The sequence below is a fragment of the Neolamprologus brichardi genome, chromosome 18, assembly GCF_056152115.1.
Source record: "Neolamprologus brichardi isolate AB-2024 chromosome 18, ASM5615211v1, whole genome shotgun sequence".
NCBI lineage: Eukaryota > Metazoa > Chordata > Actinopteri > Cichliformes > Cichlidae > Neolamprologus > Neolamprologus brichardi.
Window position 1 is genome coordinate 19,689,832 of NC_142121.1, and position 14,296 is coordinate 19,704,127.

Here is a 14,296-nt window from a genome sequence, read left to right on the forward strand (position 1 = left end):
ACACATTTCATTAGGTATACCTATTTAACTAATCATTAACACAAATATCCAATCAGCCCATCACATGGCAGCCACACAATCCATTTAGGCATGTAGACATGGTCAAGATAGTCTGCAGAGGTTTAAACCAAGCATCAGAATGAGGACTTTGAAGGTAGTATGGCTGTTGGTGCCAGATAAGCTGGCCAGAGTATTTCAGTAACTGCTGATCTACTATAATTTTCCATTTACAGACCTGAGAAAGATAAAATATCCAGTGAGTGGCCGTTCACTGGAAGAAAATGCCTTGTTGATGTTAGATGTCAGACGAGAATATCTAGACTGCTTTGAGCTGATAGAAAAGCCACAATAACCCAAATAACCACTTCTTACAACCAACATATGCAGAAAAGCATCTCTGAACCTTGAAGCAGAAGACAGCAGCAGAAGACTGCACCAGGCACCCCTCCTATGAACTACCAATAGGAAACTGAGGCTACAATTCTCACAGGCTCACCAAAATTGAAGAAGATTGGAAAAATGTTGCCTGGTTTATTGAGTCTCAGTTTCTGCTGTAACATTTGGATGGTTGGGTAAGAATCAACATGAATGCGCAGATCAATTGGGCCCATTAGTACCATCTGAGCATCATTTAAAAATCACATCTTACCTGAGTATTTCTGATGACCATGTCCATCCCTTTATGGTCAGAGTCTATTCATTCATATACAATTTAACTTAACAATTCAGAGACCCGTGCAGTGGGGGTCACCATCATGTACAGTGGATACCCAAATACCGATAAGAAGAAAACAACACATCAGAAAAATCACCTGCTGTTTTCAGAAGACTGTTAATGGTCTTCTGAAAACAGCAGAATTTCCACCACTCATGTAAATCAAGAGAGCAGGCCACACATTCAAAATGGGCAGAAAAAAATAAAACATAATAAGTTCTCTTTAAAATGTTGTTATTGGCGATTGTTGATTAATTTATTCTTTACTTTTGCTTTCAGGGCAACAGCTCAGACAGTCCGATGCCATCCACATCTGAGTCCAGCACTCCCAGTGGCCGACGACCTCTATCGCAAACTCCAACCCGCTCTCGCCCTCACATCTCCTACTCCCCCCTCGTGTGTCGCACACAAGCCTCCATCGGTGAAGATGAGGATGAACCGGGCAGCCCTGAGACCATGAGGCGGAGCAAGTCCACACGGAAGAGCCAAGAGGGAGTCCCAGGGGAGAGGCAAAGCGAGGCCACCCGGCGCACATCCCCACCTCGACGCTACCCTTCTGAGCCCTTCCTGGCTTTGCAAGAGGACGACCACAGCCCAGACCCCTCTGGTCCCATGGAAACGTTGACCTTCGAGGCGGCCGTGGCCTGCAGCCTGGGACGCTCAAACACCATCAGCACGGCCCGTCCACGCTCGCGGACTGGCTGGCAAGTCCCCAACGGACACTTTCGAAAGCGTCTGGCACAGACAACCTCAGCCGCTAGTTGTGACCCTCTAAGCGACACAGAGGAGGACGACAGGTGCTAGGGACAGGAGGCGCAACATGAACGGAGGAAACAGAATGCCAGAGAGGTGTCACAGGACGCTGTATGACCGCATCCAGAGCGAAGGTTAATGCGACTCTTTCTGCATCAGTGCTTCAAGGCCGCGAGCCCGCTGGATGTTTGGTAAAAAAAAAAATCCAAAATGACGAAGAACAATACTTCCTGAAACTGTAGTTGCCAATTCACACAGAACACTGACAATAAATAAGGTCTATTTCCTGACTTGTACTTGATGATAGAGAGTAATAATATGTCACAAAAAAACAAATGGATGGGTCAAATTATGTCATTTGTGTCAATAGGTATTTTCATTTTCTGGAGATGTTGCTCAATGATTCAGTGTTGCTCTAAACAGTATTTATCTGTGGGGTGTGTGAATATGTAACTACATTTTCTTATAAATCTATTGTTTTGTAAATACATTGTGATCATTACACCATCGCCATATATAAATTAGACCAGATCGACACAGCAAGCCATCATGAGGAGGCGATCTGATACTTACCAGACAATGTGGATACTAATAAGTAACACTCAATGATGCTGGATTTTTTTTACAGTATGAATGAATGTGAGGAGGGAAAACTGCCTGATTTTCCCCCATCGTTTTTTCTTTTTGCTATTGAACATAATAAGTTGTGAGAAATGAATACAGTTATAGAATAACATAGAATATGATGCTTATTTGTTATTTCACCATGCAGTGTTGTAAAGCCATGCCACCACCGAACCTCAGACATTTGCAGACTTTTAATTATCCTTTGGAGATGGTATTAAACTTTTATTTTTACCAGTCCAAAAAAAATCCTTTAAATGAGAATTTTCCCCAACCATAATTAAACAGGATGTTTAATTGTTTGCCATGAATACAAAATATTTTCATCTAGTTTCGGTTTTGTTCTGTTTTTTTTAAAAACTGTGAATATTACACGAACCATATATGAACACTGCAGACACACCACAATGCATTTTGCTTCAAATCTCCACATTGCTCTATTACTTACAAATAATGTACAGAGAAATTATGCTGTTTGTATTATGTAGAGAGAGAGAGACAAAAAATAAAAACAGTGTCAGCTGATGAGCTTTAAAGGTAAAGGAATCCTTGGAAAATATTCATTTTAAGGTTTGTGTATTTGTTTTATTTGCCTGATGAAGGCCAATTCTGTGAAACTCACTTAACCAAAAACTTGGAGTTCCTGGAATGCAAATACTTTGTGGGTTTTTATGTGTAAAATAGTTGTATATACAAATAAAGGTGTTCACAAGTTGCCATTGTTACTGTTTATCTTTTTATTTCTCATTTAGGAGGCCAAGTGACACATCAGAAAGCTTTGTGACATCTTGAGCACTGCAATTAAAAACTTCTGCAGAAACCAGTCCGAGTGCAACTGGAAACTGTCAGTCTGTACATTTAATTCAAGTACATATTTTGCAAGGAAAACGGCAAACAAGCACAGAAGTTTATTGAAACGTGCAAACATACATGGAAACACAGATATGATTCATCAAGTATATCCACTATCCCGCACATGCCTAGCCTTGTTTCTCTAACTTTGTGTCCAAACCGCTCAACCCGAGCTGTCCCTCTGACGTACTCATTTCTAATTTTGTCCATCCTGCTCACTCTCAGTGAGAATCTGAGCATTTTCAGCTCAGCCTGCTGTCTTCTTCTAAACCTACACAATAGCAGTTCTCACTACCATCTTGTAAACCTTGGCTTTTACTCTTGCTGCTGTTCATCTGTTAGAAATCACCTTTGACACTTGTCTCCACCTGCTCCATACTGCCTCCACTCTCTTCTCCACCTCTTGCGCACTGTCCATTGCTTTGGATGGCTGACCCCAGGTATTTAAACTCTTCCACCTACACTACCTCTACTCCTTGAGAGCTTGAAAAGAAGGCAATTGGACTTTTGTAATTTTTCGAAGACATTTCACCTCTCATCCAAGAGGCTTCTTCAGATGGTGGAGAGTTCCAGGCTGTAAACCCCCAGTGTGGGCTGCCGCATTGGAGATGGTCCCAAGAGTCACTAACAAACTATTTATCTTTTGAATTGCCACCTAAGCCAAGGAGTGAAAAAAGGAGTCACTGGGGCCAACAGATAAAACCCCTGTAAGACACTGGCCCACCTCAACAGGATGACACTCAGGTGTACACCTGCTTTTAAAGGAGAAAGGACACTCTTTAGAGGGCGTCACTGTTCACATTTTTGGACAGAGAGAATAAAGGAGGCCAAATATGTCCAGTGTGAATGACCATTGTTGCCATAGATGGTGGCTGATCAACTGTCAGCCACCTACAATGTAGTCCTAAGATCCCTTCCAGCGCCCATTGACACTTTGCCTCAGATGACCTCAATAGCTCACATGATGGCTGGGTGGTGCAATTTCTCACAGAGGCTTTATCAGCTGGCCCTGGCATTTATAAAATGGCCCGTGACTAAGGGTGTAAATACCCTGTAATTGAGTGGAATTTCAATGTATATTATTTGAAATTACAAAAGAAAATCATATTAATATACAAATGCTTGAAGGTAGGAACACTAGAGTAAGGTGGTAACAAGTCAGGCTTTTACAGGAAACAAATAATTAAACTGTAAGTGCAGTAGTGCATATGTAAATTTAAGAACTGCATAATTTCCTGGTAAATTAGCAGAAAAACAAACACTATATCCCCATTTTGGACCATAAGTACTTAACTCAAAGGTATGCTGTACTTTTGTGTATTACAGGCAAACTTGCCCAACTTCTGAGTATTTTACAGGAAAGGAGAGACATATTATCCTGTAAGAAATGTAAAGTACAGAGTAAATAAAATATGTAAACTGAATTATAGAAAATCCATCACTCACATTGAACATAATGAATATTAAATGATGATGTAAAAAAAAAAAAAAGATGCAAAAAGATTACACTAATCCATTTCATATTAAGGCCCACGCCCTGAGAAGTACAGCGTACCTACAATGTAAGACTGAGAAATACTGTTTCTCTACAAGATTAACAAACTATTTAAAATTAGTTATGCTGTACTTAAGTTATTACTTACTTAATTGTGTCTCCTTTCCTGTAAAATACCTGGAAGTTGGGGAAATTTAAACCACTCCATAATATGGTCTGAATCCCAAAAAGTACAACATATTTATAATGAAAGATGGAGAAATATTGTCTTTCTGCTAAATTGCCAGGAAATTACACGGTACTTAAAATGATTTATGCACAATTTAAATTATAATTATTTCTGAGTATCCTGTAACACCAACCCAACTTGTTAACCCCTTATTATAGTGTATCTACCATTAAATATTTGTAGGTAAATATAATTGCAAAAAGGGTCATTTCAAATCAAATACACTGGAATTCCATTTGATTACAGGGGAATAACATTCTTAGTCGCAGGCCGTATTATAAAGTGTTACCCGGGTTTATTGCCTTGAACTCTCCAATAATATCCTTGGCCAATATCCAAAGACAAACTTTGAAAGACCTTTGAAAAGCCCGATGATCTATTGTTCAAGACTACTTTAAAAATTAGAAGGAGGTCTGGGATTCTTGGAAGCAAAATAACGGGTAACTTTTGCACAGTACTGTTTGAGCTAGTAAAAGCTAGCCTCACCCCCAAAATTGATTTTCTCTTTGGTGCATTGATTATTTTTCTCTCTGTGTCACTATGAAATGTAATAATGGGGTCAGTGTTTGCAAAGAGAGAGTCTGGTGAAAGAGAGGCTGTAAAGAGGTCAGAGAGTGAAAGAAGGGTTTGAATAGGTGCACTCAGTTTATTAGCACCATTATAAGCACCAGTCCAAACACTGCGGAAAATATTACTGCTAAAGTTATATCCTTACAAAAACTTACTTCAGAGAAAGTTAAGAAATATTATCAGGAAAAGTTTCTCACAAATCTGTTACTTAGTCCCAAATGACTAAATGTCATGTGAGACATTTAATCATGTGCACACGTGAGATATAATCATTTAAAATGCAACTAACAAATGAAAACAAACAAACAAACAAACGAAACCCCCTTCTGGATAACAAACAACTTGTTAACACCTTACATGTGGAAAAAGGTGCACCCAGATGTATCAGTAATGTTCCCAACCCCTCCCCTAACTATTTGACATATTACCTAATTTCAGCTTCAGATGAGGTTTAAATAGCCAGAGACGAGAGGGCTGTCAGACAGCTAAAAAGTCATGAACTAAACATATATAGGCATTGTGCTCTAAAATCTACATTATGTATTTTTAAAAAAAGTATAATGTAAAAAAAAAAATGTATAATGCATATTGTATACAGTCCAAACTATTCCAGACTATTTTTCTAACGTGACCAAAACTGGAAATTAGATTTTTTTGCAATGAATTACAGTGTTAGCTGTGTGGAAAGTGAAATCATTAGCTTCTAAACAGGACTTTAAATGTAATTATCTGCTCAAAAAAAGGTTATTTATATACTTGTAATACTCTATAAGTATTCCTTCATATTAATGTAGTCTTTTTTGTAGCGATTAAATATTTATAAATACTTTTTAATAGTTATTTATTTTTTTGGCTCTATTTTTCTTTGGCTTTATGTCCAATCAGCATGCAGAACTACAACCTACGTCATATGAAACGGACTGATAACATATCCTTTGGCTGAAGAAAGAGCTAGCAAGGAAGCAAACTGTTAAATAATACTCACGAAGTTAAAGGGCGGAAATGTCTGTACATTCAGACACCCAGACAGCTGAGTGACTCGGCCAAAGTTACAGCTGAAGTAGATATTTTGCAGAGACTGCGAGTCTTACACAGGAATGAGCGATACTTATAGAGGAAGTCGCCCAATTGGCTAGCGAAATAGTAGCTAGCTCAGCTGCTAGCTGTCGTTAGCGAGGGGAGTTCTTTGTTTTGTTTTTCAGGTGGAGGTCCAACTAAACATGAAGAGACACTATTAGTATTTAACTTTTACTTAGGAGTTTTATACGGATAAGCATGTAAAGAGTGCCCACAGCGGTAGTTAGCTGAACAGTAACTAAACAGTTTGTGGTGTAGAAAGTAAACAGCCAAGGGGGGCAACTTTAGCAGCAAATATCTTGTTTGTTGGCGTGGGTCAGGAAAGGACACGACGACATGGGTAACTGTCTCAAGTCTCCTACAGCAGACGACATTTCTTTGCTCCACGAATCCCAGTCAGACAGGGCTAGTTTCGGTGACGGGACAGACCCGGACCTGGAGCCGCCTCCGCCCTACCAGGTGAGCAGCTGCTGAGTCTCAACTTTCAGGTGTTTTAATCTAAAAGGGCCGGGGGGAGGGGAGCGGAGCATGCCCGACACATGAGTAACATCATAGTTTGTGAGGTTAATGTCAGTTAAGAACATACATGCTAACATGCAGTAGGTGGTGATAACAAAGGATAACTCAGTGTCATATCTGTGGCCCTTTGAGAAGTAATCATACATTTAGTATGTGTTAACAGAAGGCATTTATCAAAAGTTGCCAAACCAGACAGCTGCTGCATTATTCACCTTATCCCAGCACAGAGCCTAATCTAGTCTGACCACTTTCTTCAGGCACACAGTTAGCTTATAGGGGGAAGCACATGTTTTGGTTTCATATTGTTGTTTTCCTGTTTGTGCTACCAGGAGCAGGCTCACATGCCCATGTACCATCCTACACCCAGCCAGGCTCGTCTGGTCACCCAGCTGACAGAAGAGGAGCAGATCCGCATAGCTCAGCGCATTGGCCTGATCCAGCACCTCCCTAAGGGCGTTTATGATGGAGGGCAAGACGGCTCAGAGAAGAAGATCAGAGAGTGAGCATTTTACATTTCTGAAATATGATGAGCTTACAACAAGCAGGGTTGCGGGCCACAGGGTTGCGTTTTTTTAACCTAAGAACTGAATAGACATTTTGGCATTCAGGCTGGTTGCTTCTCAGGAGTACATCGTAACAAAGTTGTTTAGGAGTTTGGCTGTTTCACAGTGTGTCACACTATTGTTATTATTAATGCAGGAGTGTGTCCTTATAATAGAAAATTATTCTGTCAAAAATGTATATATATTATAGGTTAGATATAATAAAACATAAATAATAAACTTAAAAATCTGAGGGTATGAAGTAAACTCTGTTTAGGTCAGATGTGATGTTGCAGCTGTTTTCACACAAAAGCAAAATCTGGCTCATTAGCTTGAAAACAAACTGCATTTGTACTTATTCTTTCAACTTTTGTGGCACAAATTACTCTGTCATCTGGGTAAAACATCTGTTAGCCTTAAGTAACATGTTTCCTTTAACTCAGCTGGTTCCCTGTTGTGTCCAACATAGTAACAGTGACCAGAAATGAAGCAAAACCACAGTCCTTTTTCAAAACTGAAAAACTTCCTCTTTTGGTCCCAGGTTTTTTAGAGCATCTCTGGTCTCTTTAGTTTATCCCCCATCTGTCTCTTTACTGCTGTTAAACCCAGTGACAGAGCTCCTAAGTAGCTGTTAACAGACTGCTATTATACCTCGCTGGCTAGACAGCATTGGAATTTTAGAAATGAGCTATCTTTCAAAAATTAAAAAGCGAGTTAAGAAGTGTTAGTATTAATTGTTGTGTACATTAGTTTTTGCTTCATGTGATTGGAAATGTGTGTAAGGAAGCTGCACAGTTAGAAGTTTTGATGTTGTGTCAAGCGTTCAAAGTGCAGATGCTTTGAAACACTGCTGTGAAGTGTGTTTCAAAACACCCAGGGCACATGACTACGGCTAGTTGAAGTTTCGGTGTGTTTAACCCCAGTTTTGACAGGTGGCTTACCTGCTGCTTCTAGGTTTGATTGACATTGTGTAGAACAAACCTGATGACGCCACATACACCCAGAAAACCTATAACATTTTATAGGATTGGAAAAACAAAGGAATCTACAGACAGTTGTGGGATCTTTTTGACAGTTGGGTTGGTGAAACGCACAGAGTAAACACAACACAACTGCTGATGCCACTGTAGAGGTCAAAAGATAACTGTTGTTGCAAAAAGACATGATTCACTAGTATTTTGGCAGGAAGTTGTGTTGTATAGCCACACATTTATATCATGGCAAAAAAAAAAATACCAACACTATGTATACTCATAACAAAAGTGCCACGTGACTGGATTTTTTTTTGGAGAGGTAACATAAAAACAGAAGTTGATTCAGCCTGAAAGCAACCAAAAAAACCCAAATTTTTGAATAAAAATCTTTTCATAGGGCAAATATAGATGTTGTTACTTGATCCTTTTCTCTTATTCATCTTCGTCAGCAAAATGAGCAACATTCACTCCAATGTAGACAAAACATCTTCGACAAAGATTATTGGCCTATACTTAACCTACCCATCACAAGAGGAAAAAATTAGGCTATTCAAAAAAACATAAATGCTCAGAAAACCTTTAAAATTGAGCACAGTTTAATTGAACAAAGTTAAACATTGGCCAAACAAATATTTTGTTTATTTTTTACAAGATGTAAGAAACTGTTAAACAGGTACCTTGTTAGTTAAATCACCTTTTAAATGTAATTTTGTGCCATTTATAAAATTGCAACACACACACGTATCGGTTTCTTCCACGTTAATGTCCACACCATGAGGTTACACGTCGCTTTTTACTGTTTAGCCATTCAAAACCAAAACCGATAGTTATTTATTAAGCAAATATGCTAAATTTTATATCCGTTTGAACCGACACACAGTACTTCTGGCAAGTCAGAAGTCTATCAAGCATAACATGAAGAATACAATTAAGTATGAATCAATAAGTAAATGGGTAAATGTGGTTCGCCATTTTAATCAAATAATAATAATAATAATAATAATGATGTGCTTTGCTGTTTTTTTTTCTGCATTTCTGTAAAATGATATATTTGAAAATTCTTGGATAATAACAGTTTTTATATCTTAACATTACAAATATTATTTTGGCTAAAGAGTTTGGCTATATTTATAGATTAACCGTTACAGAAACATGAAAATAATTTCTGGTATTTGGTACCAATACTGTTAATTTTGGGCAGCTGTGACATAAACCTTACACCAGGTATTGTTCTAATAAATAAGCATTATGTTTTTTTCATAACTGCTGTTGTACATAAGCAAGCATAATGTGTTTAAGTGACTGGGCAAGGGTAGAAACATTTTAAATGTCTAGTGTCTCTTTATGGTGTACTGGTTAACATGTTGTTCTTACTCATGAAAGAGCCCCAGTTTGAAACCAGAGGAAGACACAAACAGAGGGTTAAAAGCTAGTGCACTGCCTGTGCTGTTCCGAAACATGGGTAAATGGGAGGTTTACATCAGGAAGGGCATCCGTTGTAAAAATCTGTGCCAAATCAAACATGTGGATCCATCCACTGTGGTGACCCCTTGGGGACAATAAGAGAGCAGTTGAACGTAGCTTTAAAAGGATTGAAAATGAGACTGAAATGAATTTAAAAACCAAACTGAAACGAACAAATCCAATCTGGAAACGTACTGTGGCTAAAATTAGTTGAAAACAAAGAGTCAAAGCGAAATAAAATAAAAACTAATTAGAAAATACGAAACTATAATAACCGACAATTGATTTCGGATACCTGTGGGAAGTCTTTTTTACAACCTGTAATATAATGTTCGTGAGGGTCCGACACTGTTGCTGACAGTTATTCTTGTGTGTGGTGCATTGTGTGTTAAAAGCCATGTGGTTGTGTCCCAGCAGTGTACATGCAGTGCCAGCCAACCGAAACAAATAAAATGCTGGGACTTCTTTCCCTCCTGGGTCTCTGCTCTTTGTTGTAGTCAGGTTTTTTAGGGGGGGATAAACATTTTTGTCCCTCTAGTTTTCCCACTTCTTTGTGCATTCCCTCACATCCATCCCAATGGTTTCAGTAATCTCCCTCCAGGAGAGCATGCTTATGTTGATGCTTATGTTGGTGATTATTATTCCTTATACTAATGCTATGAATATTATTCTCTCACTGATACATTTAAAAACAGTGGTGAAAAAGTAGCTGGATGCACAGAGGATTATTTGACTGTATTGAACAGGCATGTGTAGTTCATTTTCTAGGGTGCACATCAGGTTAATGCCTTAGATTTACCACTGAAGCATAAATCCCCAATTCAACGCAAAGTCTAAATCAACCTTTAGTTGTGCGGACATTTTTACGGGTTAATGATTAACTACTGACTATAAATTGGATCTGTAAAATCATAAGCTGTGTAATTGTTTTAGTTAGACTGATCAAACAAAGTAGATTAGAATGAGCGCTGGGTCTGTCTCGTCACAACTTCCAGTGACTTAGAGCTGAAAATCAGAGGGTATAAATGAAGAATATTTTGACATTTTATTATTAAGCAGTCAATGATGAATTGATAACGTGTAACTGCGCTACATTAAAGCATGAATAATTTCAGGTTTAGGAGAACACTTCATGTAGAAAGTCTGAGAAGATTTCTGCTGTTGTGTGTTTACGCTGACTGTTTTATCTGTTTTCAGATGCGTGATCTGTATGCTGGACTTTGTTTATGGGGACCCCATCCGGTTCTTGCCATGTATGCACATCTACCACATGGACTGTATAGATGATTGGCTTATGAGATCCTTCACCTGCCCCTCCTGCATGGAGCCTGTGGATGCTGCCCTGCTCTCCACCTACGAGACCAACTGAATTTTCCATCCCTTCTTCCACCGAATCGATAGATCAAACACGACCCCCTCCAGCTCCCAAAACCCAGCAGCTACCCTCTTATAGAGCGAGAGGAGCTGAAAGAAAAAAAAAAAGAAAGTGTTGGCTTTTGTCTTGCACTTTAAAAGTTTCCCACTCACCTAACGTTGGCCTTTCATACCCCTGGTCTGATTCCAGATTGAGCTGGTCTTAAACATCTGTTACACAAGTCGGTAAAAGACAGGTGTCCCAGCGACCCTGCATGGTTGTGTTTCTGTGTTTCTGTCATGCCGAGGCACTCTCCAGCTTTGCCGCTAACAGCGAGCATGTGGCATTTGTGTCTAAAAGAGCTGTTTGGTGACTGCGTTTCCACTCGAGCAGGTCTCAGTGGCGTTCTCCCCATCGGCCAGCACCTTTATTCATCACTGATCACGACTAAAATGAATAATTTGGTAAACAAATTATTGATGAAAATGCTCGGATGATTTGCCAGATATGTGTTGGCAACAGTAAAGAAGACCTTTCAAACATATTGATCTGTTAAACACATTAAAGTAGCCCTGCCCTTTGCATATGTGGGAATACACTGCTGACATTTACACTGTTGGTGTAGAGAAGAAGCCAAACAGGATTACAAAAAGAAAACACTTTACAGAAGTCACCCAAAGTGTAAAAGTATACAGTGGTGTACTTTATTTATATCAAAACTACTTCATATGTGTCTTTAGCCATTCCTCTAAAAATATATTTTGAATTCAAGGGAAAACAAAGTAGAGTTTTGTAATGTTTGACCAGACGATGTGTTGTAGCTGACGGCCAGTGTAAAGGGCTCATTTGTGCATGGGCAGGCGGATCAGTCAGTGGAAATTAGAAGCGCTTGCACACACTCTTCATCTGATCCAGAGATTTGCACTTTACTCCTAGGACATTATGTAAAACAGTATATTAATATATGTACATTATAACCTTGCACTATCAATACTTCATTCCTTTTATCTCCTGAGATGCAAAAGTTATATAGCTGATAAAGATGTTTTTAAAGCCGTCAGTAGTCACTTACCACATTGAAGTAATCCTAAACACGCATTTCATGAAATCTGTGATTCATGGTTTTGTGCAATTTCTTTGATCTTTTTTTCTTTGTGTGTGTAATTGAAGGGACAGAGGCTTGCTCATCTTTAAAGGAATGGTTTGACATTAAAGCTTCTTCAAATTCTTGTTGAGAAGAATTTTTAAATTCTCATAGATCTATTAAATGATTTCTTATTGGACTGATTTCCAGCTCCAAATGATTATTTGGGGGTTTTCTTTATAGAGTAACTTTGCAGGATTCTGATTGGCTGGCCCTTTAGAACAAAAGGTATTTACAGCACGTGTTTGTGGCTTGTGTGGTCGCAGCTGCAGCCGTGCACATGACTGTATTAAAAAAATCTGCTCTCGCTGACTTCATACAGATCCAAGAGTAGAAAAAATGCTTGAAACCAAGCCTCTAGAGCAGACTGAGTCTGACTCGGGGCGTAACACCCACATATTCTTCATTATATGAAGCTTTTCTCCATAGTTAATATGAACACCACCGATTTAAAAAGTGTGTCTGTGACAGAAAGTAAGAGATAAACAACATTTTAAATACAGAAGGAGAACATTCTAACCTGGATCTCACCGAAATCTGAACCCACACCAGCATGTTCACCATCATTTGTTTCCATCTGAAGACGAACAAACAAGATTTAAGTTGTTGCATGATTTAATTTTATTGTGGTTTTTGTGCTCTGTAGACAGAGCTGGGTGAGCTGTTCCCACGCTTTATGCTAAGCTAATTGCATTCCCTAATCCAGCTTCATCCCTAACAGAGATAACCTTTGTCTCTAAGCAAATAATGTTGAACTGTTCCTTTAATAAAGAAGCATTGTGTGGCATAGCTGGTTAATTCTGAATCTACATGAATACAGTTTTAAATTCTACGCAAATATTGATCACTTTTCTTTTTTGTTTTGTTGCGCATTATTGTCTTTATTTCTGTAGTAGACGTTACATTTATTGCTTTGCTTTTTACTTGTGCTGTTTTGGTGGTGGTGGTGGTGTCGGTGTCTCTTTCACATTTTCTGTTATGTGTGTAAAACACATCTTGTATTGAAGTATCCAGCTGTTTGGTACTGTCTGGTTGTGCAAACCTGTCCTGGCTGAATTTTCAGAGTGTGAGAGTTTTTCCTCTCATGGTGTGACAGTTAAACCTGAGATCATCTTTTTCACTGAGCTTTACTTTGCTGTGTTTTCATGAATATTTCTTTATAATCTTCTTTTGTTTTGTTTTGTTTTTGGATGGCCAAGGACCCTTTGTGTAAATAAAATAATAATAATAATTAAAAAAAATTGAAAAATGATATGCGGTTTTGGTTTATTAACATAGAAGCATCCATTGACTTACCCCGAAACTGCTCACATCAGCCAGTGAAGTGGGCTAAATAATGGGGCAGATTTGTGGCCCTGTGATTACCAAAGTAAGAGATTACAGAAAACACAAAAGCAAAAACACTCCTTTTGAGCTTTCTCATTAATGCAATCCTCAAATCTGGCAGTGGAGTGGAGAACGTGACTACTTAATGAGCGCTGTGTGATTTGACTGATGTAGCAACTCAGGCAAAGCCACTTTGTTTCCTCCGCTTGCATCAGATGCCGAGGAAAACATGAGCCCAGTTGATGCCCGTTTCAAGCGTTTCTATATGTGACGCGCAAATATGTGAGATTGGAATTACAATTGCAAAAAACACAAATTTAAATCCTTGTTTTAAGTACGATGAAATGTGGCGTATAAAGGCTGCGCGTCCATTTCTTAAGCACCTTTTGAGACGAATACATTGCAACATGCTCTTTGTTTCCTCAGATATAAGAACCGACACAGTTAATCAGCTTTGCAGTGCTGCAAGATCTGCGTGCCTTTACTGTTTTTAGATTAAAACTCAGACAACTTTGACAAACACGAGGACAGACGTGGAAAGGTCCCCTATTCGTTTGCGACCATAATGAGATTTTTGTGTGGCAACATATTAAAATTGTACTAATGTCTCAAGAGTTTAGGCTGAAGGATTAGTTGAACTGCTCGTATATGCATCGCT

The 14,296-nt window shown here is 38.8% G+C and overlaps 2 protein-coding genes across 9 annotated transcripts in view; both read left to right on the top strand.

Moving 5' to 3' along the window:
• cacna1eb (calcium voltage-gated channel subunit alpha1 Eb) overlaps positions 1 to 2,808 on the top strand; it is a 72,644-nt gene extending 69,836 nt beyond the window's left edge. For all 8 annotated transcript variants that reach the window (XM_087832480.1, XM_087832481.1, XM_087832485.1 and 5 more), the window contains one exon: positions 995 to 2,808. In XM_087832480.1, coding sequence (XP_087688606.1) covers positions 995 to 1,519 — 525 coding nt within the window. In that variant the 3' untranslated portion in view covers positions 1,520 to 2,808. The remainder of the gene's footprint in view (positions 1 to 994) is intronic.
• Positions 2,809 to 6,162: 3,354 nt separating this feature from the next.
• Positions 6,163 to 13,562, top strand: LOC102775981 (RING finger protein 11). Its single transcript, XM_006786394.3, has 3 exons — positions 6,163 to 6,774; positions 7,164 to 7,333; positions 11,012 to 13,562. The coding sequence occupies exons 1-3, from the start codon at positions 6,652 to 6,654 to the stop codon at positions 11,181 to 11,183; spliced, it is 465 nt and encodes a 154-aa protein (XP_006786457.1). The 5' UTR covers positions 6,163 to 6,651; the 3' UTR covers positions 11,184 to 13,562.
• Positions 13,563 to 14,296: the final 734 nt, after the last annotated feature.

Bases quoted from the DNA above. Each gene is read 5' to 3' on its own strand.
- LOC102775981 (XM_006786394.3), top strand. From the start codon at position 6,652: ATGGGTAACTGTCTCAAGTCTCCTACAGCAGACGACATTTCTTTGCTC. The intron at 6,775-7,163 runs GTGAGCAGCTGC...TTGTGCTACCAG, and splicing joins AGCCGCCTCCGCCCTACCAG to GAGCAGGCTCACATGCCCAT. The intron at 7,334-11,011 runs GTGAGCATTTTA...ATCTGTTTTCAG, and splicing joins TCAGAGAAGAAGATCAGAGA to ATGCGTGATCTGTATGCTGG.